This window comes from Poromitra crassiceps (genome assembly GCF_964638095.1).
Source record: "Poromitra crassiceps genome assembly, chromosome: 6".
Classification (NCBI taxonomy): Eukaryota; Metazoa; Chordata; class Actinopteri; order Beryciformes; family Melamphaidae; genus Poromitra; species Poromitra crassiceps.
The window spans coordinates 35,963,713-35,991,169 of NC_139627.1; the positions used below are offsets into that span (position 1 = coordinate 35,963,713).

Here is a 27,457-nt window from a genome sequence, read left to right on the forward strand (position 1 = left end):
ATGCAAACACTGGCTGATGAACTGTTGGTACTGCAGGCTGGATGAAGTTGGAAGCTACATAAAACATTTTAAAACCATCTAAAAATTCCAAGCTGTGGAACAGGGAAGAGGATTCTGACTGGTGAGCATGGGCGGCTGACCAATCCCGGCGCCTGACTGCTGCGTAGGCGGGCACAGGGCGTGGTTTTGGCTTAACCACGGTGGGTTTCGTAATAACGCGTGGTGCGTTGTGTTGTCTGTCAATGTATAAACTTCATTGGCCGAACAGTCTCCTTAGGGGGCGTGGCAGTGGCGAAGCCTCCGTCGCAGATACAGGAAGTGACTGCAAGTTGGGGTGTCTTCTATCTATTAAAGGTATCTGGCGTTGTGACAGCAGCGGTGCACCAGGGGAAATGCAATGTGAAATGGCTGTGGCTAAAGATCGTCTGTCAAGACCCTATGGTCAAGACAAGAAGAATCGCTAAAATATTGCTCTAGAACGTGTTGGCCCGAGGGAGATACAGTACTTCGCCACAGCAACTGAGCTGGCACAGGCTTGAAACAAATTTCCTCTCAAAACAAAACATCACAAAACCTAAATGTTATCTCTGAATCGTCTGGACAGTGCTTTCATAATGACACAAACTATCTAAGACTTCTTCTATGGCTAAAAGGCTTATTTGCCAAAAGGCGTATTTCTCTCAAATTATATTCACAAATTTGATTAAATCCGTGACTGGTGTGGCATATCAAGATGCTGCAACATGATTATTGCACACAGGTCAGGCTGGTCACCATAAAAGGCATTATATAAAATGTGCAGTTTTATCACCAGGTCTAGTGGTCTTCAAAAAATGCATACAGTAGCCCTAGTCATGCCAGATCAATGCACAATATCTCTCCAAGATAAAACTGCACATTTAGAGTGGCCTTCAGTGTTGGGGGTAAAACATTACAAAAGTAACATTACCTTTAGCAGTAACTCAGTAATATAACATATTACCAATATGATTTCAGTAATATTATACCAGTTACTTTGTCAAGTAACACAAGTTACAATGAGTTACTTTTTTGTTAAATCAAAGCACATTAAATATACAATCATTTCCTAATCAAATTGTTTTTTATGCAAATAGCCACTATAGATGACAATAACAAAGGAAAAGGTTAACATTTAGAATTGTGTTCGGTTTACACTGACTTCAAGACGGTTTAAATTATTTTTCAGGGTGTTCGGTCATTCTGCTACTGCAGTTATTTTGGTGAAAGTTATGCAATAGTGTAATAAGTAATGAGTTACTCTATAGAAAGTAATACTGTAAAGTAACTTGTTACTTTTCAAATGAAAGTAACTATTAATATATGTAGTATATTACATTTTGAAATTAAGTTGCCCAACAGTGGTGGGCTTTTATTGTGACCAGCCCTGTGCAATTGTGTCCATCGATCCTTTTAGATTCAGTAATATATTATCTTCATACAAATAGGCCAATGCTTAGATAATTTTGTGGAAATGTAAATTCCCATTAAGAAATGGCACGATGTGTACTTTGCGAAACAGAGAACCTGGTTTATTACCATTCAACTCCAGCCACCACAGATATTACAGAGCAGATTCACAAGTATTAAGCTTTTTTCTTTTCTTTTTTTAACAGCAGCTGTTTTTGTCACACTCCCTTCCCGAAACCCCAATCCCCCTGCCTCCTACTAGGGAAAAGCATTACAGATTTACAATTATGTCAGTATTTGGTGTGAAGACTGTCCCGCAAAATGTTCAGTAATCACTCCTTGAAATCAGTCTCACTGTGAGAATATTATTATTTTTTATTATGGAGGGTTTGGTACTACGATTTTCTGACAGCGCTGAGAATGGGCTTCACATCCACTATCATTCACTGCAGGTGCCAGGTGATCTGACATTTTGAAGGGGGGGAATACAACTGTGTCTACTGTATAAAAATGTACAGTGGCTTTATTGACATACATTCCATAGGTTAAACAGCTGCAAGATAGGAGGCACACCCAGTATTGCACTTCATTAAAAGTTCTGGCTCAAAACATAACCCAGAATATCAAACAAAACTGAAGTGAAGAGTAGCAACTTCGGAATACAGCTATTTTGGATACTATCATTATATACAAGATTAGATAAATCGTACACTATTTTCCTCTCAAACAGGACATTCTTAACAGTCTTATTCACCAACTCATCTGTTTTTTTGTCCGTCAACCCATGATGCACTTGACAGTGGAGAATACTGTACAGGATTACGAAAAAAAAGTCAGTTTACATACAACAATATTTTAAATTCATAGTTAGGAAGCTGGAAATACGGCCTGTCTCTTTATTTTTTTTATCCACGTTCATCCACAGTTGCCTTAAGCAAATTTATTTCATATTCAATGTTTATTCTTCAATATATTGTTACACTTCAGTGATCAGGAGGTGTGCAACGTCTATGGAAGCCAAGGGGATACAACGGCCGCATGCAAACACGTCACAAGTTTTTTTGTATTTTATTTTTCTTTTTTCCATTCAGTTTCCTCTGAATCCAAAGGAGCCACGACTCTTACATGTTTTCATAGCAGAGCCTGGACACTCGTGTTGGTAGAAGAGCGGACCTGAGGACTCTTGACTACCGTAGAAACCTGGTCCAGTGTCCAGGCGATTCGGACAACACAAGAGCCCAGCTTTGAGGCTGTGCTTCAGCAGCAGCCAGAAATCACAGTAGAAGAACAGGTTTTCAGTTTGGGTCTCTTGATGTTTAGAAGGTGTGAGCGTTCCGGCAAACTCCGCAGCCCAAGGCAAACTCCTCCCCCGTCGCTGGGTGCACCACATGCAAAGGGCACTCGGTACCCTCCAACTGCTTGCCTTTGGGCCCTATGATGGGAAGAACAAAGATTGCATCTATTCCAGTCGGGTGCTTGCCATCATCCTCCATCTTTGAGTGTGCATGCATGTGCACTCTGAATAATTGAACATTTTCCAGAAGGGGATGGTCAAGAAAATTGTTAATAAATACCTGCAGGACAATGGGGCAGTTCCTCCTTGGGGACACTGGTCATCCTCTGGAAGTCATCATGGCAGGCATTGCAGAAGTGCGTGGTGCCAAAGCAGAAGAAAACGGCCACCGAGCAGCAGTACCGGCATTTATACTCCAGGAAGTCAGTGCCATGCTTGGAGCACATCTGGTGATGGGACACATGAATTATCAGGGATGGGTGATAGGTTGTTAAGTTTTGTGTGCACAAATAAGCACTATGCCAGGATCCTCAAAGGTTTCATATACGCACCTGAGCCCTGGAGACATCGGAGCACGCTCCACAGATCAGCTCACTGGGGTCGTAGTCATCTCCCTGTCCCGCCTCCGCATCGCAGCGCGCCTCTCCCCCAAAGTAGGCCTGAAAAAGAGGAGAGCGTCAATTCTCGACTCCTAGCCCACACTTACAACTTATTTCTTTCTCAAAATGCCAGCTCATGTTCTAGTCATGTATAGTTTATGCAATACCTTCTTGCACTTGTAGCAGACATAGTATGCATATCTGTTCATGGCAAAGCCTGCAGGGTCGTTGTGGAAGCGTGCGCCTGGAGTAGTGATGGCCTCGCTCTTATGGAGGCCCTCGTACTCCAGCCTCATCAGAGCCTTTCTCCTCACATCTTCATACAGCTCCTTAATGGGGTCCAGCAGGTCCTTGATCACAGAGTGATTGATTTTGTTCTGGAGACAAAGGATGAGGCAAACAAACCAGCCACTGTTCATCACTCTCATAAAGGTTGTTCTATGAGTCACTGAGCTATGAGTATGTCACACTTTTGACAAGTTCACATAATGAATACAAATACAGGAGCAAGCAATGACATTTCCCATGACACTGAACAAAGCTGTCATGGTGTGCAAGGGCAGGCAACACAGTTGAACAAGCTTTTTGGCTGGCCTGCAACAGCGGGGCCAGCCCTATAAACCTGAGTGTCTATCACTGACTGATGAAGTTACACCACTGGTCGGCCAGAACACGTGCACCCAGAGCACGGTCCAGCCATGTACTAGGATTTGACCTAGTCTTGTTAACAAAGCATTTAACCAAGCAGCAAACTAAATCAACTTCAAGGTCTAGCAGATATACATTTCCAAGCCCTTTGTTGTGGAGGTAATCTCTCAATCGCAGAGTCTCAGGTGTGAGCTGTTACCTTGCAAATGGGGCATGACATGAAGCCAAAGGTGATCCGGGGCCCTAGCCAGCGGTTGTCAAGAACACGGCGAGTACACTGAAGGTGGAACACGTGACTGCAGTCCAACTGGGAACAGAGCAAAGAGGAGTTCAGAAACACATAGAAGCTGCCAATCTCTCATACCTCATGGATAAGCAGACATGCAAACCTGGACTGCAGGAGCAGCAGAGAGGGCTTCTGTGAAGCAGATCATGCACATGTCATCTGCATCCTGCTTCAGACAGCCAGTGCTCTTGTCACAACCATGCAGACATGGCAGACAGCTCTCCTCATTCTTAACTCCACCACACGGATGCCCGCAAGGATGGGTTTTACTGCATGCCAGCTTGGAATACTCCTAAGAAGAATAACACGAGAGGAGTTGGGAGAGGCTTTCAAACTGCTGCCAACAATGCTTTTCCACCACAAAGTACTGCGTAGTTATGATCTGAAATCTTTGCATCAGTGGCACAATAACACTAATATTCAGTATGTCAATGCTGTGCAGGCATGTGAACAGGCAGTGCTTTGTACCTGGCAGTCTGGGTCTGAGCAGACACTGCCCACTGCAGACAGCTCAGTTCCATTCCTCGTACCGCAGAACCTGCAGGCATCGGAGCTGGAAGCTGGTTTACCTACACAAAGATTGGATTTGTCAGCATTTAGAACAGCATTGCCACATTAGAAAAGCAGGCACACACACTGATGTTACCTGTGTGCTCTCTGAACTCCACCATAGCCTTCATGGTCTTTGAGTCAGCCAGCGCCATGAGCCAGAAGAGCTTGGTCCTCCCACAACCTTCATGGAGGTCCACCTTTATAGCCTCCTCTTCCTCTTTGAACACCTGAGGCAGCAGGGAAAATAAGACTAAACACCAGCACATTCTATGCAACATTCATTTGACAAACTGTTTCATATTATCAAAAAAGAACAGCACTTGGGACAATGATTAGTGGAAGAATCCTAATGCTTAAAAACAGCCCAGCCTTCATATGAGGGATGTGTGTCACATCAGGGAGACCACCCTCTGGTGAGAGACCAACACTGACCTGTCTCTGGTGAGAGCGCGTGCGCCGGTGCAGGTGGAGGAAGCGGTCACAATCGGTGCAAAGGTTGCCACACATGTTACACAGGATGATGGCTGCCGTCTCACCATCGTCATGGTTGTCACACATGGGCTGAGGATAGGACAGGAGGAAATCAATGTATCATTTATTTTAATGATCTGCCATTTATTTCTATACATTTTAGCCTTTAGCTGCTTATATAGTTTTTACCATCTGCTTCTGCTGTCCATCTTTACCCATCCAGCGACCAGAGGACAGTCTGTCTACATGGTCCTGGTCCAGCACACACAGCGAAGCCAGGGCCAGCCACAACTGAGAGAGAGAATAGTAAAGGATACATGATTAATCCAGATACTGTACAATACCTCTAAACATAGATACATGCACTGTGTATTGCCGGGACTTGAGTGCATACCCTGGTGGTGGCGATGCAGCGCACAGGAGACCGATGCTCCTCCTCCATTTTGGTCAGGGCAATGATGGTCTCAGCGATGGCGTTTTTGGTGACTCTGGACCATGCATCTGAGAGGTGGCCCTTAAAAGAAAGCCATACAACTGTTGGTATTTACATTGAATTATCAGACATTATATGGGAAAGGAGTTTGTCTGTGGTACAACAGACAGTTAATAGCAGACACCAGCTGATTCAATTTAAAGTTGCTCATCGTCTTACTATTCTAAGCATAAGTTGCACAAGTTCTTCCGCTCTGTCTCATCACTGTGTGTCAGGTGTCAGAGGGAACTCTGTCTCATGCCTTCTGGTTCTGCCCTTCACTGACGGGATTCTGGGCCAAAATCTTTGACTGGTACAGCCTACAAAATAACCCTTCAGCAGGAGGCAGAACTCGCCTCGACCTCCCTGGGCTTCCCAACAGCTGTGCAACAGTCTCTGACACTGGGGACAACTGTTGCCAAAAAACTCATTCTGAAAGAATGGAAGTCCCCCTCTTCACCTTCTTTCCAACTGTGGTTGACGGACATGATCTCTGTTATTTTTTTATTGATATTTTGACAGTTATATATCAATACCGGTTACATGGGCAACCATCGCAATACAAAATCAATTCACAATATAACTGTACACTTTTTCTTCTTTTTCTCCCCCCTCCCCTCCCCTCCCCAAATGCAAATTAAAATACACAACTTCAATAACAAACACACATAACCTTACAAAATCCCACGCAGATACAGGAACAATAGAGACACACATACAAAACAAAACCAAAAAAAAGAAAAAAGACAAAACACGCCAATATGTCCACATTCAGATTATGTTCTTAAAAGTTCAGTATTAGATCCTTTGATTTCAGTGAGGAATTGGCCCCAGACCTCTTCAAATAAATCCTCTCTACCCGCCACTCTATATGTGACTTGTTCATATGATGCCATTTGACACATTATTTCCATCCATTCTTTATAGGTAGACGGCACTAAGGACTTCCAGTGTCTCAGAGTGACTCTACAACCAGTTGTCACGGCCAATTGCAGCCATAATCTCATACGATTAGTCACTCTGATGTTATCTGGTAGCAATCCCAACAGACAAAGCGCTGGGGTTTTGACATGATCTCTGTTATAAGGATGGAGAGGCTCAGATCCCTGAGAACCAACTCACTTAAAATGTTTCTAACTATTTGGGACCCGTTTCTAGCCTACCTCGACGAGGTGGGTGACTTGCCTGGCTGGTTCCTGTTGGACGCCTTGCATGTACTGTACAAATACATACCCTATATGGATGGTAGCACCACATTATAATAATAACTGTTGATATTATATGTATGTTTTTCTTTCTTTTCCTTTCCTGTGTCTGAGCTTGTTCGTTTTTGTTCATATATTGTTAACACATTCACTGCCAGCCGTTTTTCAAAACTGTAGTTAGCTTCTGCCAGAGGTTTTTTTTGAGGATTCTGGCTCATCTTTCAAGAGCCGAGGATTCGTTTCTGTTAGGATTTTGTGAACACACAATATCTCAAAAGAACTACCGTAATAGAATGTGTGCTTTCTCTGTCTAAAAGAGTTAGTTTGTAGAGTTAGTAGTTATGTAAGCATTAGCAGTTGAATACAGCATGGTTTCAGCGTCTGTAAATTTATTCTGAGATAAACGGCTTTTTGTGAAATTCGATAGAACAGTCACTTTAACCATTCATTTTTGGCATCAGTAAGACGTCAGACATCTAAACAATAGTTTTGAACAGTAATTTCCTCCATAACAGCAGGAAACACCCCTTTCCTTCAAACTCCTCCCTCCGTGTGTGTTCTTCTTGGCTGCAGCGAGCGTGTCACAAGCTCGTTGCTGCTGCTGCTGTAACCTCGCGTCACCAGCTCACTGCTTTGCTGCTGCTGTGCCTGTCTGCCTGGCGGCCGCTGGGCAAGTCTGGATGGATGGGCTCGCTCGTTTCCTGGGGTTCTGAGAGCTTTGATGAAGCTTTTGCGATTCTGGTCTTATTTATGCTGCGTGTTTCAAAGTGTGTTCCACCCGTAATCTATTATGCAAATTTGCAAAACCCCACCGCCAGCTCCCAAGCGCGAAAGCGTTTTCGCCAATCCATTTTCATGAGAATGGCTTCCTGACACTGCTTTTTGCTTGCCTTCCTCTAGAATGGAGAGCACTGTCGCCACTTAGTGGGTCGGTGGAATGGGTTGTACACGTTCGGTCGCTCCAATATTTTTATAGGAGACGTGGGGGGCATTGATCCACGTAGCACCGTCAAATTTTTTTTTTTTTTTTTTTTGACGTCTCAACTCGTCATTGGCAGTGAACCGTTGGAATTTTTTTGACGAGTCAACTCGCCATTGGCAGTGAACGTGTTAAAATTGAAAATAATATATATAAACATATATAATTTCTTTTGGTATTTACTAAATAGGAAATATGACAGATAAAGACAAGTGAATGTGATTGCATGTTACATTATGTTTGCAGAAAGTGAAAAGAAAGGCTCAATATGGTCACTGGTAACTTACAGCTGCCATGTCTTTAACCAGCTTTATGATGATCTCTGCAATCTGAGGAGGAGTGGAACCCTTCATCCACCAGTGGCTCTCCCCTCTGCGGATGTAGCTGAACATGGCAGGAAGGAGGAACACAGTTAAAATCAAGTGAATTGCAGTCTGCCATTGATCAGTTTGAATTTGTATTGTTTTGAGCCTCATAGGATATCTGTTCCGTTGACGGTAGTAGTATTTAGGCATATAGTAATGTATGTATCAGAAACAAACGCACCTGGAGTTGAAGATCATGGGTAATGTGACAGTGGTGACCCCCTTGCCTGCAGCCATTCCCGCTGTGCCAGAAATGGTGGTCCCTTTGGCTTTCAGCTGCACAGTGAGGGCCTTAGCGATGCAGCCCAGGAACATGTCAAGGATGCCTAGCTTGTTCCAGTCACCCTTCTCCGTGGAGTGGATGATGTCACTGATGTCTGCTGGTGGCAGGGCCTTCACACCAATGATGCTGGCAAGTCGCACGGGTGTCACCTCTGGCAGGACGCGTCTGAGCAACGACGTCACCTGAGAGGAGATGAGATGAAACCGAGAGGCACATCATGGAGTGCTCAAGTGACATCACTCAGCGCACAATTGCTCAACTTCGCATTACTGATGACGTCAGCATAGGTGATGTGACCATCACTGATGACATCATCGAGTGCTTGAGTGACATCCCTGATGATGTCATAGACATGACGACGTCACAATTGCTTGAGTGACATCACTGATGATGGCATAGACACTGACCAAAATCATCACAAATCTCACAATGTGACCAAAATAAAAAATTGCAGACAGAGAGACAGAGAAACAGACAGACAGAACCCACTTACTCCCTTTTATATAATAATAAGAAGACACTGTATTTTAAATAGTTCTAATGGTTCAAGTGCATTAACTTGTGTACATAGGGTAGCCCACCTGTCTCTGTACTCGTGGTGAAGCGGTGTGCAGCAGAGAAAACAGGTCCTGCATGAGCGTTAGCTGCTGAGCCAGGTACTGGCGGCCTACGTTGGACCCGCTGAGAGCCAGGACCATGGACAGGAGCTCAAAGCAGTAGGCATCTGAGGAGGCGTCATCGTCGCTGGGCTGGGAGTTGGCATTCTCTTTACTGGAAATTGCATGCTCCCACTCCTCCCTCACACGTGTGGCCTCCATACGGATGGCCTGGACGATGTGCGCGCACACCTGGAGCGACGCAAATTAGTACATGTGTTATTATATTTCATCCTGTTTAAGAACTATTATTTGGAGGGCACTATCAAATATAATGTGGAAGTGATTATTTGCCTGTTTCTGCAGGTTGGTCAGTTTACTCCTGCTGAAAATGATTCCCACCATGTGCTCTTTAAGGTCTGCATCAGACGGTGCCTAATGACGATAGGAAAAGGACAAAAAGAGAAGTTTAGGATCACATTAAATATGTCTTGATTCAGTTCAACTGTACAACTACTACTAGCATAGTGCAGACCTTGTCTTCTCCTTCAGGCGATGAAAGCAGGTTCTTCTCCTCCTGTTCCGGAGTAGGCTCTGCATCTCCACAGATCAGCTTCCCAAACACCTAAATGTACACAACAGAGGTCAACTGTTGGACTTTATGAGAGACTCCAGCTGTTAAATGTAACCTTTGCCACCAGTGTTTCATACAGATACACACAGTATGGCAATGTAAAAAAGGAGTTGTCAGGCATGGTGCATGTGGTTGAAACTGAAGACAGACCTGTGAGGTGATGAGGCGGAACACCCGGAGAGTCTCGCCCTCACAGTTCTTTTGCTGGGCCATGCTGGCTGAGATCTGGCCTGCGATCTTGATGCTCTCGCCCTCTTTCCAGCCCAGGACCTTCACCTGCCGCACCCTCAGGGTGTTCTCAGGACCCTTCAGCTCCACCTTGATCACATGATGGTCCCCTCCAGGAAGCTCACTTGTCACCCAGCCCATGTGACGTGAGTCGAGGTCAACCTTGGGTAAGGAGGCATGGGGTTGATTGGTTTAACAGCCTAAGCCTCCTTATTCTGACATAATTTCTATCATTTTCAGCATCTCTGCATGTGTTCAGCAACATGTAATTCTGTATAGTGTTTTTTGACGTTGAATCAACCATGGTGCACTGTGTGCGTGATATATACAGTCAATGGTGTGTGCGTGCGTGGGTTATGTGCGATTATTTTAGAGATTATTAGAATCGTATATAAAACTTTTGTATGGTGTGTTGTGAGTCTGGTGTGGTGGATTGCTATCCTCTACCAGAATTTTTACAAAAATATTCATAGTACAGCTGAAAGGGACCAACCACAGAGAGGCCACAGGCCACCTGATTGTGTTTTGAAACTGGCTTTGATGTAAATGGATTTGGCTTCGGCTCCACTTCAAACGCTCGAGACCTAGTCTCTTTAGACAGTGTATCATCCATTAAAGCACAGGTTATATTGGCTATTCCTCATTCTCCCCCATCCCTGACTCATTCACTGAAGAAAAATCAAAAGGCCAAACCTGTTTGATTCTGCAGAGGTCCTCTATTGCTTTTCCACATAGGAAAGTCATTGAGGTGACTTTGTTCTGTGGATATGACAGATAATAGGAAGAAATTCAATAAAACCGAAATCTAAACAAATAGGCTGTTTCATCCCACTGTGGCTGGAACTTGGCAGTTGAGAGACATTACATGTAATGAGTCATCATCCCCATCCCCGGCCTGCTGTCTCTTCCTCACCCCAATGTCTCTGGAGTTGTCCACATGAACCGTCACATAGGAAGCGTTGATGCCTTTGACACAGCTGATGGTGATGCTCTTGGTCTTGTTCTTGTCCTCGTCTCCAGACTCCCAGAAGGTCTCAGTGGAGCCATCTGTTAGGCTGCCAATCATGGCAGGGCGACTGGAGGTCTTGATGTCCACTACACTGGTCAGGTCCTTCAGACAGGTCACCAGGCAGAGATCCTACCAGACATCCAGATCAGGTCAGTGCACAACCCTTACCGGCTATTCTGTGTTGCTCACATTGACATGCTCAAAATACTAGCCAGATGTCACCTATGGCTCAGATGTGTAAATACAATAAACTCACTGTTGAGTATGTCATTGTCGTCTTACCTGGCTCATTGCTTCGTAGCCTGACTGCACACTTATGTTGAAGCTTTCCTCACTGTCTCCATCATCGGACTTGGACAGGATATTGTTGATGTGATGGAAAACGTTGCTCTGGTGGAGGAACTGGTGGTCCGACTGCTTGAACTTGAGACTCCAGCACCTAAAAGGGTGATTCAACAGAGTTGTATTACCATATAATGTGACACAAGCTCAAACCTGGCATATAAACACATGAAGATAACGATAATTAGAAATGGTGGTAATTTGTGACTAAGGCCTATGTCAGATTGCGACATACTGGCATACTGGCCACCGCTTCCCTCTCTCTCTTCCATCTTTTCTGTCAAATTTAATTTTACTACAAACACACCAGAAATTGTCTAAAAAAATTAATGAAGGTATCATCACAAGTTTAGGACATTACCATTCAATTTATATCATTTTAATTCAATGAGCCTAAAAATGTTGGCATTATTACTCATGCTATACTGGAGAAAGTGTACCTCAGGGCCATCTGCTGAAGGGAGCTGCCACTAGGGAGCGACATCATGAGGTCAGAGATGGTCTGGAGGAGGCGGTGGAAGGTGTGGGGGAGAGGATGGGCTGCCTCCCCAGCGATAACAATGTCTGACAGGGGGTGTTCACACACACCAAGGTCTCTTTCCTAAGCGGGGGTGGAGGGAGATGTTGATAAAGGGAAAATACAACAAAGCATAATTAGGATAGTATGTTTGATTGCTAACCACCCCATTACCTGTTCCACATTTTCTTTGTTCCCTTTGTTCTCCTCCTCCTCCTCTTCCTCAGGTTCGAAAGGCGACGGGGTGAGAGATGCTACAAAATGCCAAAGGATGTCATGCAGCGAGGTGGTCTGAATCACATTGCACAGCAGCCAGTTGAATGCCTGAGAGGAAAAACAAGATTTAATCATACTGATTAGTCTTATTAACTTTCTACAAACAATACTCGATTCTAATTCGAAAATGATAATGCTAATTATGACTATAAAATCTAGTTCTTCATGCACAATAAACCGCCAACTAATTACTTATGACCTTGGCTCAATGCTGTACAGTACAATTAGCAATAATTGTTGTAACACTGTGCCCTGAGATTGCAAAACATATTGCAGCCTAGACGGCTGTACCTCCATGGCGAACACCCTGCAGGCGGACTTCCTCAATGCGTGTTTCATAGCCACCTCGAGGCCCTCCAGGTCATGGTGCTGGATAACAAAAGCCAGGACCGGCCACTGGAAGTTCCTCTCCCCCTTACTGAGGGAGCCGTGGGCTGAGATCAGCCGGGATAGCTCTGGAGAGGGGTGGCGCAGCAGGGAAGAGCCCACTTCTATATCGGAGACAGAGCAGGTTGACGTTACATAATGATGTTAATTAATGATGTCGTAGCTCATTCATTATACATTATCACGAGTCCCATCGATGTCTTGGGCAAACCCAGTGAGAAAATGTGCTTACCCGCATCACCACTATGGACCCTGCGTCTTGGTACAGCTTTGACCCGGGCAGGAGAGGCTGAGTGCTGCTTGTCATACTCAGAGGCCACGACTGAGTAAGACCTCTGGAACACTGTGCGCTTAGCCGTGTCACTGTCTGTGATCGGACTGGTCTCCAGACTAAAAGGGAGAATGTAAAGACAGACACAGACAAATACAATTAAGTTTGCAATGAAACGATTACTCGACTTCAGAATCCTCACACAGAACAGTACATTTTCTGTGTGAGAAACAACACCACCTACTGGTCTGCTCTGAACATTTTTCTTCATTAGTGTGTATTGGGGAAATATTGTCCAATAAAGCTTAAAGGAGGGCTTACCTCCAAAACACTTTTTTTCAGCTTTTAACCAATATATATGACTTTGGGGGTGATGTGTGAAGAATTCTGGTCAAAATTTCCACATTTGACACCAAACTGTTGCCATTTGACCATTTGTATCATTTTTCAGCAGCATATCTGGCATAAGCGCCCTCTAAGGGTGGAACACTGCTTTTTTTTCTCTCTCAAATGAATGGGATATTAGGAACACACTGACGTCACAGTGTTCCCAAAGACTATGGGATTTCAAGATAATTACTCCCCTACCCCCCCTGTACCCTTTCGGCTCCTCAGAACTCCAAGCCTATTCCTATTCAAGTTTGCTCTTAAAATACTGAACCAAACGTTGTCAAAGTTGGCACATGTCTTAATTATAGTTAGTTTCCCGTTGAATGTGTTACTACTTTATTAATATCTTACCTGGATAAGCTTGAATGATGATGTTTATATTATCAGTCCGAGTTGGAAGCACTGTCTCCAGCCCAGGCAGGCGGGAGCGGGCGGGAGAGAGTCGTACTGTAAACCTCATGCACTAGCCCCAAGCTCCGGGGGCGCGCGCAGCAGCAGCTGGGCTCTCTCGGACTCGGCCAGAGCAGAGAGAGCACAGTCTGACATTTCCGCGGCTATCAGTCCGACTTGGAAGCACTTTCTCTCGGCCAGTCAAACGGGAGAGTCTGCTCTCTCATGCACCCGCGGGGGCGCGCGCAGCAGCAGCACACAGCAGCAGTGAGAGGCGGGGGCTTTCAACAGTCTGACATTTCAGCAAACAAATCTCGTCGCAGTTTAGCGGACATGTAAAATATAACGCTATACTACGACGTGACAACGTGACAAAGCTTCTCTAAACATATCGGCTAATATAATATCGTCACTGTGTACAAGCAACGCCAACTTTTCAGGAAATCAAGTCAGCAGAGCAGAGCGACTGGCTCTGTCTGTGTGTGTGTGCTCCTCGGGGGGATTTGCATGAGAACAGTCTGTGAGGAGGAGAAGAGCTCTGCCCTGCACTGCCTGCGCCCTGAGAGGAAAAATCAGAGGTGCTGCAACTTTTAACAAGAATCACGAAAAGCCCCAAAACGCAAATTAAAAACGGATTTCATTGCGCGGTTTATCTCTAGTTAGACGAGGGAATTACGTGGAGAAATCTCGCATTGTGTTACCCCAGAGCGAGAGGTTTGTCCTATTGTGTGGTGTGCTGCTGTAACGAGCCCACGTCACTTTGCTCTCGTAACGTAGTTTGACACGCTGCCATAGAGATACATGCAGAAAAATAATTAAATTTCTAGTTCGCCACTGAATTACTAGGGGTGTCACGGTACATGTATTCGTCCCGTGAGTTTACGGTACGACCATCACGGTACATCGTTTCACGGTACATGAAACGACACGACGAATACGTCAAATCCAGAAGCACCTAAACGCTGTTTGAACGGCATTGAATTGAATTGAATTAAACGCCACAGAAGAAGACACACCAAAACAACACAAGGGCCATAGAAATCCGCGTTCACAGAATGGGACGTTTTGTGGCGATAAGCTGTTTTGCAAATTCTGTCAACATCAAGCCAACGAGGTAAGCTTGCCAATGTAACGTTACGTAGCCGCGACAAAGTCCTTTATAGTTGCGCGTTGCGGCTAAACGTTACATAACACTGACAAAGCTGTTAACTTGTAAACAAGCAACATACATCGCGTGGGATGAGTGATGCGGTCAAGCAGACATCTGCGGATGCAGACAGGCAAGCTGCGGTGAGGAAGAGGCGATGACTCCTTGTCATGTTCCAATAATCCATTAGATGACCGAACGTAATCATATTATGCTAAACAAAACTCGCATCCAATAACGTTAAGGCGCTGACAGGGTTCTTTCCCGTACTTACTGGGAAAGTGAAACCCACCCCATTGTCTGTCAGACAGTGGGGGTATCTTTCAACAGGGTTTAGAAGTTTTTCTTCTTCTGCCGTTTTATTCTTCTTCTGCTGAACATGTAGGTATTTTGACGTTGACTAAAGAAACACTGCCGCCTAGTGGCCGCTTTTAGATAGGATTCCAAATTAGTGCTTACATCAAACGCAAATGCTACATAAAACAAATACAACAGGGGGAGGGGTTGGTGGGAGTATTAGGCTACTCCACACATGCGCTCTGTTTACAAACTTGTGTACAATAAAGATTTAAAGTGGGGGGAAATGCCTTTGCCCTGTCAAACAGCTGGAATACAGACATCTGAGAGGGAGGCGCACCCCACACTTTGAAAATCACTGCTCTAGAGTAAAACCTTTTTGTGTGGATTGCCTAGATCTTATTAAATAGTGGACATTTATTCATTCCCACATATTAGACACTATTTCTGATGGTAAAAATAGCGTAAAAAGCAGAATTCAGACATATTCAAAGGAAAAAAAACAGAATTTGGGATTTGTTGCTTTTTTTTCCCCGTTTTCGTACCGTGCCGTATTCGTACCGAACCGTGACCCCAAAACCGAGGTACGTACCGAACCGTGACTTTTGTGTACCGTGACACCCCTATGAATTACCAAATTGATATAACTTTCAACCATTTTGAGCAAAGCTGTTTCCAATCAGGCCACCAGCGTTGGCTAGTTGTTGATATTTATAAAGATATTGCCCCTCTCAAATAAATTATTTTTGAGGCAGTAGGCAAACTGTAATGGCGTCGATTTCCGGAAAAAAATCTTGACTTGAACACAGCCAAAGAGTCTAGTATAGACAAGAGCATATGTAATTTCTTGGTTTTTTCCATAGGTATTTTCAAATCACTGTTCAGATACATATCTAGGGGGTTAGTCCTCCTTTAAATATCTAAAGAAAATATATGACAAATTGTTTAAAAAAGCAATAACACCCTGCTCCGCAATGAGCTGAATGTTTCGATGTATATATGTATATATATGTAGCATAGGACATACAGTGACAAAATCTAGAATAATGACTAGTAGTAATGAATAGCAGTGTGCACCCCTTACAAGCATGCTAGTAATTAAAAAAAGTCAGTTAAGGTACAATGAACCATTGAGGGTCACCTAATGCTCACTAGTCAGCAAAGTAAACTGACTACATTCTGGGGCATACATATTCTGGGTCGTACATTTTGGGTTGTATTTTTGTAATTCCTCTTGCAAGAGGGTGCACTTCAGCACAAATCACAGATTGGAGCTTTAAAGTGGTAAACAGATGTGGTTACCTTGGCGGCATTGACTTCATGTTGCTCTCTGGTTCCTCAAACACATTGGGGCAAGCGTCAGGGGTGACTGAAATGTAGGGGGCAGGAACAGATGTGGACCGCAGGTATCTCATCTCATCTTGGAAGAGGTTATCGTCTTGGTAGGCCCCAAAGTTTTCTGTGTGTTGCCTGGGGGGGTGAGAAGAAAGCAGTTATTATACATTATTTTAGGGTAGGCTACCAGTATTCCTATCTATAAAATGGGAACATATGATTAACTTAGCTACCTAGCTAGTGTCTGGAGGTAGAGGCATCCCATTTTATTGGGGAGATCGTCCGAGACACCTTCCTTGAGACTGGGGAGCTGGGAATGCAGCGGCCGTGGAGGGTGGTGGCAGAGCATGCTGGGCTCGGCAGCACTGCTGAGGGACAGCAGGAACAAAGCGTTGGCCCGGATCACCTGGTGAGCCTCCATAGTGGGAAGTGCCCTTGGAGTCTTCACCTGCAGAGGTTTCTTCCTGGACTGCTTCACCTGGAAAGAGAACGCAAATTAGTTTTGGTTTAAGTGTGAAAAGTCTATATGGTAGGAACAGGTTATGCTGATGGTGTTTTAATAATACTGTATAGGGATAGGGATTTAAAAGCAAATGCCACCCATTTTCAACAGTAAAATCTATTTCTCCTTTAACAAGTACTGTGATCATACTAGGCATAACATTTCAAATCAGTTTCAGAGCAATGCTGCAAAAACAGAGAATATTGGTAGACCTTCGTGAGACACAATGATATTTTCTTTTACAAAACAGTCACCACTTATTTTGCTCATTTGAATGGGGTGACTCAAATTAGCTCTCAGTTTGTGATAGAGTTTGTGTGAGATTCAAGTTTTAGATGCCAACTCCCTTTGACACGACAGCATTGTGGTGGAAAATGAAGCTGCTGAAAATGGAGAGCATTTCCCTTTAAGTGATTAAACCATGCAGCAATAGAGAGCTCCAGGGATGACGTATTTTTGTAGGCTGAATGCGGAAGTCCCGAACTTCCTGGTTCTTCACTGTTTCTGTCTATGGGATTTTTGAATGGGTTTTTGGCGCGATGCTTCAAATAATGTCTGTGGGCAACGCAAGTTTAATCAAACGCGAACCAAGGTTCAGCGGGATAATCTTCACACATGAGGACCACTTTCATGAGTTTTGAAGCATAACTGCGAGCCCTAGAGGTAAAAAGCTTGTGCTAAGCTAATCCAGAACTACACAGTGTCGCATAGGTGTCCACGCATTGATTGTGAGAGAAAGAATTTCCGCGTTCACTCGTGATGACGTATAATATCCGCGTCGACATTGTAGTCTCATTTAGCCGTTTGCTAGCTAGCCACCCTTTTAACGGCACATAAAAGCTTCAAAACTCATAAAAGTCTTCATGTGTGAAGATGATGTTACTAAACACTGGTTCGCGTTTGATTAAGCCAGCGTTGCCCAGAGAGATTATTAGAAGCATCGCGCCAAAAACCCATTCAAAACTCCCATAGGCGAAAACTGTGAAGAACCAGGGCTGTTAGCATCGATGATTTCCGGACTCGTTCCTGGACCTCTCTATAGGCTACCTTTTCCCTGGCAGCAGTCTGTTTCTCTCTCAGGTATTTCTCTCGGCAGCGATCACACACCAGGTACCAGGTGCTGCCCCCTATGCCTCCATCTCCACAGTTCCCAGCCCAACCGCCACAGAAGTGGCCAATGCTGTTGTAGCCCTGACCTCCAGCATAGCGGCCACAGCCTGCCATAAAACACAAAAGAGGGATGGTATGGGGACATAACACATTTATGATGAGACACACACAGACTCTTTCAAGGACTAGTGCCTTTCTTTACAACTTAAAAACTCACGAGGAATTTAATAAGAACAACCTTTATTCTTACCTGGGTGAGCTTGTCTCATGTGATAGGTGACAGGGTACGGGTGAGACTCCCCACACAGCTCGCAGATAGTGTCTTTCTCAGGTCCACCCATGGCGAGCTGTGCCATCTCCCCAAACAGGTTCCCTCTGGGACGCACCTCTGCCTTCTCCCTCTTCTTCTTCTCCTTTTTAGCCTTTTTACTGTCTTTCTCATGCTCCTTCTTTTTCAAGATAGCACTGGACCCTGGGCTGGGGAAGATCATGTTCTGAGTGGCTGCCTTGATGGTGGCCATGGAGATGTCCTCCCAGAATGCCACCAGATGCTGTAAGGTTAGCGGCAAGATTGACTTTGCCCTCATAGAGGGGTTAGAGGTCATCTCATAGGAAATGCCGTCCCCTTTCCCATCCTCACACTTCTCTGGTAGTGGAGGCTCCTTCAGCATGGACAGCACCTTGTTCTTGTTGATGCTGCCCATCTTGGAGATATCTGGGCCATGGGGAGCAATATTAAACATGTTCAGTGCAGAGGAAATCTCTAAGGAGTGGCGGTTCTTTAACTTGTTCTCCTTCTCCTCAGCACCCTGTCCTCCCAAGGAGCTGCGTATGGGTGCATGCTCTTTGGTTAGGTCAGGGTTGAACTTCAGGAAGGAGGAACAGGCCATGGCATCATGGACAATGCCCTCATGCCAAAGGAACGCTGCAAAGACTGCTCGGGCACATTCAGCCACCGAGGGTGACATTGCCTGCTTGGCAGGCTCTGTCAGCCTTGATGTACTCTCACCCTTAAACAGAGGCCCAGATTTGTCTTTCTTGGGGCGCACGTGCCGACTTGACGTTTTGCGGCTGACCTTCGGTGAAGACCGGCTCTCTAGCTCCTCTTTGACAGGGGCTTTGCCAATGCTAAAGTGCACCTTAGAGGAGCCCTCTTCAGCATCACACACTTCCACATTCTCATCATTGCCTTCCTCATTGGAGAGGAGAGCACTAGAGGTACACACTTCCACCACTTCACTGTGGAGGTTCTCTTGGGTCACGTGTGGAGAAGGAGCACGGTTCTCTGCATTACTGATCCCTCCTTTGTTTGGATCCTTGGGAGACAGTTTGGGTTTGGGGGAGGTAGACCTGCCTCTGATTGGCTCTGTAAGTGGGACCTTCTTCTTTCTCAGTGTGTCTGGGTCCAGGGTGTATGAGTCTGACTTGGACCTCTCTCTGGGAGGATCCAGCCGGGCCTTGGAGGATGGACTAACTTTAGGTGGGAGATTCTTGTCATGGTTGGTTGAAGAGGAGTGCTGGGAGGAGGTACTGGAGGGACTGGACCTGCCTGAAGAGGACAGGCCTTTCTGTTTGGGGGAGGATGAACGGGAGCCAGGGTTCGGGGACTCAGCCCGAAGTCCAGGTGTTCGTCCATCTGCCTTCAGGGCCTGCAGAGTGTTGTGGTTGGGTGAGTGGGAGCGGCTATGAGAGTCAGACCTCAGTTTGGCTGTATCCGACCTCAGGATCAGGGCCTCACTGGCAGAGAGTCCACCCTCACCAGTCTTGACTCTGCTCTGGTCTGATGAGCGGTTGCCCCGATTCTCCTGTTTGGGTGACCGACTTTCCTGACGGTGTTTGGAGGCTGGGGACATGGGCCGTGCTCCGGCCAGCGGGTTCCCTCGTTCACCTTAACATTCAAAATGCAAAAACAATTACACTAGGAAAGAGGCTTGATTGAGAAGTAAGAGTGTATCCATCTAACTCTGAGTACAACACTCAACATCTGAGGGATAAACAAAGGGATTAATGCAAAGAAGACATCGAAAAATGGAGGGAAGAAAGAAAATGAAACAACTAAGGTATCAAAGGTGAAATAGGTGTTATGTCTCACAAAACAAATGACAACGTTGAGTGGCAACATTATTTTTCAATTTAATTTAGCACTATATTTCTCTGGAAATCTGTCCATCTATGACCTCACAGTGTCTGATATGGATGATAGCTAATGAATCATGGAGGAGCTGATGAAAGATGGATTCCAGCCCAGTCCATGTCCCCCCCTCCCTGCTGATTACACTATTGTCTTTAGATAAGGCCTACCTTTAAGCCAATGTGTGCCAAAATGTTCTTCAGGGGGTACAACAAAGACCTTTGTTCACCAGGGAACAGCGTGTGTTTCTTTCTCAGGTTCCTACCCACCCTCTGTTCAGTCTGAAGGAGGCATGCATTCTGTGATGACCCACCCTTTTGCCTGAGAGCGAGAGATGAGAGAGCAGTACCATGCCCAGCCGTGGACACGCAGCTTTTGTGCACACGCTCGCGAGAAGCAAGCCTGCGTGATGAACCATCTACAGCGGAAAACAGTGGCAGGTAAACTAACAAGGCACGAAATGCAAGGAGGCCATCACAGACAGAAAGAAGGTGGAGAGAGACATTGGGGTTTGACACATTAGGGAGAAGAGACAAAGGCAAGACATTAGAGTGACTGATAGAAAGATCAACAGACAGACAGAGGTAGACTGATAGAAAGATCAACAGACAGGCAGAGGTAGACTGATAGATCAACAGACAGTCAGAGGTAGACTGATAGAAAGATCAACAGACAGGCAGAGGTAGACTGATAGATAGATCAACAGACAGGCAGAGGTAGACTGATAGATAGATCAACAGACAGGCAGAGGTAGACTGATAGAAAGATCAACAGACAGGCAGAGGTAGACTGATAGAAAGATCAACAGACAGGCAGAGGTAGACTGATAGATAGATCAACAGACAGGCAGAGGTAGACTGATAGATAGATCAACAGACAGGCAGAGGTAGACTGATAGATCAACAGACAGTCAGAGGTAGACTGATAGAAAGATCAACAGACAGGCAGAGGTAGACTGATAGATATATCAACAGACAGGCAGAGGTAGACTGATAGATAGATCAACAGACAGGCAGAGGTAGACTGATAGATAGATCAACAGACAGGCAGAGGTAGACTGATAGAAAGATCAACAGACAGGCAGAGGTAGACTGATAGATCAACAGACAGGCAGAGGTAGACTGATAGAAAGATCAACAGACAGGCAGAGGTAGACTGATAGATAGATCAACAGACAGGCAGAGGTAGACTGATAGAAAGGAGAAGAGGAAAAGTGGCAAACAGAAAAAGATCAATGGACAAGCAAGTAGAGAAAAGGATTAATAAACACAGGTAGAGAGAAAGTAACAAGATAGAACAATAAACTGACAGTAGAAAGACAGGTAGAGAAGTAGAGAGAAAGACTTTTTGACTATGTTCTAAAACAACCTTGTTTCAATTATGGTATTTTCTATTGAACTGATATTAGTTGGTGCACTGCAAGTACAAACTATGAATACACACGACACAAGTGTCTTTAGTTAATAAGTAGGCCCTAATGATATTATGCTGTGTCAGCAGGTTACTCTAGATTGACAACAATGAGTATAGAGACTACCGTTACTTTAATTAGCAGTGGAGCCCTGGGCTGGTTGAGACAGAGTGTGAAACAGAGTGTTAAGCAAGGATGGCGTCTGCAGAGCTGAAGTTGAAGCAGCGATGAAGATGAGGGACAAGCTGACTAAGCAAGAAAGAGCAAGCAGAAAAATAACAACCAACTCAGCCCATAACTTCAGTACAATGCAAGAAAATATCAATCTTAACAAGTCATTTTGTCTAGTACTGAGGTTTAAAATATCAATCTTAACAAGTCATTTTGTCTAGTACTGAGGTTTAAAATCTTGCTTTCCATAAAACAAGTCAAAACGCCTGCCAAGGGGGTGAGACACTTGTTTCTGCGGATGTCCCGATCCGTTTTCTTTTCTTTTGTCTCCGATGCCAATCCAAAAAATTAAAATGTCGTCATCTGCTCATACAGCGTACTGAACTGATATTTTTGCAATAAATTGTAAATTGTTTACTTTGCAACACAGCATCTTGTAAAGTAAAGCTTAAATCAATCCAGTCCATGGACAAACATGGCCAAAAAAGCATTGAAATGAGGCAGATGTCTGAAGACCAAATGTCTAGAGTGAGTCCAATGCGGTCACATCTTTCAAGCAATCCATGTGGTGCTCACATACCTTGTTGTACAGTGTCTGAGTCGCTCCTAATGCTCAATTAAAAGGTGAAATCCCAAATTTGACACCATCAAGAGTAGCTGGTCATCGAGTGCAAGGAATTAAAAAAAAAAATTCTGCCATGGGGGAATTTATTGTTTTCAGCGCATCTTCTAATGTTTGTTGCCTGGGTACAGACTTCTTATGAGCTACTATCTGTTGCCATCTCTTTCTTATGTCAATTTGCATCAGTGGATCAGGGTGGGGGATTGGGGGTCAGAAATCGATTGAACGACCTTGGGGCGCCCCGGTGGCTCACCTGGTAGATCGCGTACCACTAAGGCTTAAGTCTTTTGCGTGGCTGACCCAGGTTCCAATCAAGTGTTCTTTGCAACATGTCACCCCCCTCTCTCCCCACCTTTCCTGTCTATCTACTGTCCTGTCCAATAAACGCAAAGATGCCCCCCCCCCCCCCCCCAAAAAAAAAGAAAAGAAAAAAGATTGAACAACCTGTTGTAGCCAATACTGATCACTCTAAATCTTTGCTCCAACTTCAATGTCGGATAGCGGATCGGATCCCTACTGCAATTCTACCTGTTTCAAGAATTTTCTAGAAAGAACTACAATTACTGGCTTGTTAATAAGGATATTTTTGCAGTGTAGAACATAACAGCAATGTTATGTGCCACACATGAGTCCTGCCCTCCCATAAAAAAATAAAGAAGATAAAAGGAATAGAGAACAAGTCAGGAAAACCAGGTCAATAAGGGAAAAGTTGGGAGGAGAAGGACCAACACCTGTGCAAGCAAGCGCCGACACTGTCAGACAGAAGGACAGACTTACTCGGAAGCTGTGGTTGCGGCTGAGACAGTTGGGAGGGGGATTGTCCAAACACAAATGGGCTGTGGACAAGGGAGGAAGAGGGAGGTTGGGCGGCTTGCTCAAATACGGAGGAGGAGGAGGGAGCTGCTGGGAGGACGGGCCCAGACTGAATGGAATTCAGTATGGCACTCAACCGGTCACCTGCAAATATGGGAGACAAAAACTAAATAGCAATATAGCTTACACTATGGCTTTAGGATTCCCAAAAGGGGGATGCACGTCATTCAGTATTAAGCATTAGCTTTTCCATCGATCAATCATTCAGTCATCTCCCACAACAAAGTTGGGGTAAGGTTATATTAAGGGAAGGGAGTGGTGTGGGGGGGGGGGGGGGGGGGGTTAACGGAGTAAACTGTGTTGAGTTCCTAACGGAGTAAACGAAGGCATCATGAGGTGATGGGGTGACGTCACAGAGAAGTGTTCAGGGCCAGTTATTGGTGTTGGGCTAAGCCGTTGGATAACTCCGATAGGTTGGCGCAGCCCCAATAGGCTTAATGAGTCCAACTTGACAGAAGCAGACTGACTGGCCCATGCACACAGACAGACACATATGCCTGACATTGCAGTGATGTTAGGCGTGATACGACAAGAGGAGACACAAGAACCATGCAGAAATAAAAAGAGATGATAGATCAATGACTAATGATGGCACCTAAATAGGGATTGATGGATCCATACTGTATCACATGTACAGTATGAAATATTACACTGCTATAAACTGTGGTGGCCAAAGCAGTTTGTAAATTCATTCCCTCTTATTCTGCACATAAGATATTCCTCATCCTACACTAGACATTCTACACTCCTTAATGAAAGATAGTGAAAATGTGTTTAACCTTGAAAGATCTGGGCCCAGAAACTATAGTAAATTCTCGAATATTGGCCTGGGCTTTTATTTACCTCAACTGCAGAGGGTGCCAGTCCTTTATTGGAAGCAGGCTTATATTAGAGACAGTACAGTATTGTACAGATCCTGCTTCTTTTCTGATCTAGGTAGCCGTTTCTCTAGGTAGCCTTTGTTTTGCATTGCATTGCTTATGGTAATAGAGACGGCATTAGATGCGTTTCAGCTGATGAGGAATCGGCCTGGAAGTTAACTGAGTGTAAAATGCCCCTTTTCGCTTTAATTGACTGGTTTGCCATGTCACTCGCCGTTTCCCACTGTCTCCAAAATGTGCGCATGCAGTTTCTGTGTCTTTTCCTTTGTTGCCCCCAGCCTGTATTTGTTTGTGTTGACCACGCCCCCGGCTATTATTTACTTTTATCTTATTTTTTGCATGTTGTTCTTTTGCGAGGGGTTCCTATCTGGAGAAAACCCCAGGGGAGTACGGGGAGAACATGCAAACTGCTCACAGAAGGGCCCATTTTGATGACCCCACCTGGGTCGTAGGCACTGAGGACATGGGAATGGGGACACACCCTCAGCGCCCACAGCGTCCCAGGCAGGAATCGAACCCAGGACTTCTTCTTGCTGTAAGGCGACAGCGCTACCACTGCGCCACCGTGCCCCCTGGCCATTATTGGCTTTTAATTGAGCACAGGCCACTATTAGAGGAAATACGCCAGAAATTTTCTCGTTCAGTCACCTTCTTTGGACACAACTCACTCTATGGGAACAGCATCTCCGATGTGATTGGCTTCAAGTCCTTATACACGTCTGTTAGTCAGAAAGGATTGGCCAGCACCCGGGGAGCTCCCCCTCTCTGCTAGCCTCTTTTCCTTCACAATTTAGCTCTTCAAGACTGACTTGATAGTTCTACCCACCACACTTAATAATATAACTTACCAGATTTATTGGATAAGATTTCTTATTTCATCTACACTCACAAAGTGTTTTGTGGTTTGTTCATAGATTAACAGTTTGTTTCCGTTAGCCAGAAACTAGCACTAGCAGTTAGCTAGTGACTCATTTCCTTCTCGTGCTTGTTTTCCCCTGGAATTCCGGTCATTTTTGTGGGAGGTGAGTCAGTCTGCTACTGTAATCACTCGCTGTGGCTCACTGGAAGCGTGTCAGAAATAGCTGTCTGCCTGCCCAAGCATATTGAAATTCTCCAGCACCAGCTAGTCAGCTGTGATGATCCAATCTGTCACAGCATTTTGTGAGCTGTCATTGGTGAGATTAACTGTCAATCATAGCAACCATTTTGTGATTGGATTAGGATTCGTGCATGTTAGTGTCCTCTAGAGAGAGAGTGGTGTCAGCGGAGGACCAAAATGCGAGACTCATTAGCCAATGAACAGCCTCGCGCTACTTTTGCATGCTAGAATAAAGCTGATCATGTACAATTTGATTCAAGGGGAGAAAAACCCTTTCAGAGTACAACACAAACTGTCTATTTTGCTGCAACTCGACAGTGCTGCTTAATCCAGGACCTTAGTTCCTGGAACTCTTGAGAGTAAAAAACTGGTCCATTGGAGTGAATGGAGATGTCGGGACTCTTCTATCTATATGGCTCTGGTGCATGTCAGCATTTGGGCTGTTGTTCATTGGCTGGCCTTGATGGAGAGCGGGCTTGCAGCATAATGTGCAAAAGCTCTGTGAGCAAAGCATGGGAGATGTTTGCCCGTGCGATAGAAGGATTGAACGCTGGACTCTGGGGAGATATATGAATGGAGTAATGACTCTTTGACTGTGAGTTTGAGTTTGAGTTTGAGTTTAACTTTATTGTCCCAAAGGGAAATTTGTCTTAGGCATTTGTACAGCAGCAATAGGGCAATGACAAACGTAACAGACAGTACAGTACATCTGAAGACGAACGGCATGTAAACAAGAGGACAACATAGTACATGATACAGCCTGGGCTACAAGTTAACAACTCTACCTACCCAAATATTGCACTTCAGTATTCAAATTCAAACATTCTGTGACGCCGAACTTCAGTAGATGTTTCACCAGTGTATGCGTATAGCTGTCTGTCATCATTTTCAATAGAGCCCTTGTGTGTTTGCAAACACCGATTACGTATTTTCATGGGCGGACCGAACTGGTGGCAGAAAGTGGCAGATAGCAGCTGAATATGGAAGATGGACGCCTTCTCCAGATATATTGAGAAGGTTCGCCAGCAACAGACAGGTTATCTTAGCTAACTCTTTCTATGGGGTGAGGTTTCCTGACCGGTACTCACCGTCAGGATGGGTCTAGGATTCAAGTTGCAATGCCGGCATCTTCATATAGCTCATGGAAAAGCCCAGCGTCTATACGGCACAAGATGTATTTTTTTCCCCTTATTCCGGAGATCTCTCCATTTCCACTCCTACTCGCAGAGAGTATTGAAGGCAAGAGTCGAAACTCTCTTTGACAACAGTGCTGGGCCATTTTGGCCTAAAAAAAAAGCCTCCTTGGCCATAAATAGTACAGTACAACAGCACAGAACCATGACAGCCAATCAGATGTGCCTTGTTCAGGCCAAAATGGCGGATTTGCTGTGCGAATAATTATAGCTCATTCAAGGATAAGTGCTGCAGACCAAGTGAGGGCCAAAACTCTGGCCTTGCCCTAACTACGGCTATGGTTATTCAGTGAGGACACTCATTCAACCTGCACAACATTCCTAGTTCTGCAGCACAGTTAAAAGGTTCTGTCTGAAACAGACGCACGCCCCCATTGCACCAGTCTGGACTACAGAGCACTGCTGATTTTCTAACGATGAATTTCAAGCCTGCTGACCAGTGGAACTCAAAGCCACTGCTTTCTGAGTTCATCAGCATCACCCAAGATGAATACCAACCTCAGCAAGCCCCCAGTTCCCCCGTGCCTGAGCAAAGCAGTCATGCAATCTCAGGTAAATGGTAAATGGCCTGCATTTATATAGCGCTTTTATCCAAAGCGCTTTACAGTCAGTAGGTACATTCACCCAGGTAAAACATGCCATGTTTGCAAATAAGGATTTTCTCCCTTATTTTCCTTACATTCAGGCCCTAGTGTCAAGAGTGATGCACACGAATGTGTGCAAAGAAATATGAGGCTGGAGTAACATCCGGAACAAAAAAGGTGCGACCTCCTAAATTATATGGGTTCCAATAAGGAAACGGGTTGCACCCCTCAAGCTGGACACGCTCGCACACCCGTGGCTGAAAGTCCTTCTCGATGCGTTTCCGACAACTCCCCCAGCTACGTTTGAGAGAAAGAGACAGGAGAGACTTACCCCGATTTTGATAGCCCCTCCTTGGCAGTGGGGATGGCTCTCAGATATAATATAAACGTTGACCCATGGTGCCTCCCACATCACAGGGGCTTTCTACTGCAGGCCTGTGGGGAAATCTGACACCCTCCACCAGATCTATGGAACCTGT

General features: G+C 45.0%; 1 protein-coding gene across 1 annotated transcript in view; it reads right to left on the minus strand.

Moving 5' to 3' along the window:
- Nucleotides 1-1,456: 1,456 nt before the first annotated feature.
- Nucleotides 1,457-27,457, minus strand: part of mycbp2 (MYC binding protein 2) — a gene marked incomplete at its 5' end in the record, with an annotated part of 109,694 nt that continues 83,693 nt past the window's right edge. Inside the window, 28 exons of the mRNA XM_083638997.1 lie at nucleotides 1,457-2,860; nucleotides 3,003-3,168; nucleotides 3,274-3,381; nucleotides 3,489-3,698; nucleotides 4,169-4,276; nucleotides 4,359-4,547; nucleotides 4,724-4,824; nucleotides 4,902-5,034; nucleotides 5,240-5,368; nucleotides 5,468-5,569; nucleotides 5,673-5,792; nucleotides 8,222-8,318; nucleotides 8,481-8,764; nucleotides 9,164-9,430; nucleotides 9,533-9,613; nucleotides 9,714-9,803; nucleotides 9,963-10,202; nucleotides 10,734-10,799; nucleotides 10,954-11,178; nucleotides 11,332-11,488; nucleotides 11,832-11,992; nucleotides 12,083-12,232; nucleotides 12,476-12,675; nucleotides 12,804-12,961; nucleotides 16,369-16,536; nucleotides 16,635-16,879; nucleotides 17,951-18,120; nucleotides 18,264-19,901. Coding sequence (XP_083495123.1) covers nucleotides 2,745-2,860; nucleotides 3,003-3,168; nucleotides 3,274-3,381; nucleotides 3,489-3,698; nucleotides 4,169-4,276; nucleotides 4,359-4,547; nucleotides 4,724-4,824; nucleotides 4,902-5,034; nucleotides 5,240-5,368; nucleotides 5,468-5,569; nucleotides 5,673-5,792; nucleotides 8,222-8,318; nucleotides 8,481-8,764; nucleotides 9,164-9,430; nucleotides 9,533-9,613; nucleotides 9,714-9,803; nucleotides 9,963-10,202; nucleotides 10,734-10,799; nucleotides 10,954-11,178; nucleotides 11,332-11,488; nucleotides 11,832-11,992; nucleotides 12,083-12,232; nucleotides 12,476-12,675; nucleotides 12,804-12,961; nucleotides 16,369-16,536; nucleotides 16,635-16,879; nucleotides 17,951-18,120; nucleotides 18,264-19,901 — 5,879 coding nt within the window. The 3' untranslated portion in view covers nucleotides 1,457-2,744. The remainder of the gene's footprint in view (nucleotides 2,861-3,002; nucleotides 3,169-3,273; nucleotides 3,382-3,488; nucleotides 3,699-4,168; nucleotides 4,277-4,358; nucleotides 4,548-4,723; nucleotides 4,825-4,901; nucleotides 5,035-5,239; nucleotides 5,369-5,467; nucleotides 5,570-5,672; nucleotides 5,793-8,221; nucleotides 8,319-8,480; nucleotides 8,765-9,163; nucleotides 9,431-9,532; nucleotides 9,614-9,713; nucleotides 9,804-9,962; nucleotides 10,203-10,733; nucleotides 10,800-10,953; nucleotides 11,179-11,331; nucleotides 11,489-11,831; nucleotides 11,993-12,082; nucleotides 12,233-12,475; nucleotides 12,676-12,803; nucleotides 12,962-16,368; nucleotides 16,537-16,634; nucleotides 16,880-17,950; nucleotides 18,121-18,263; nucleotides 19,902-27,457) is intronic.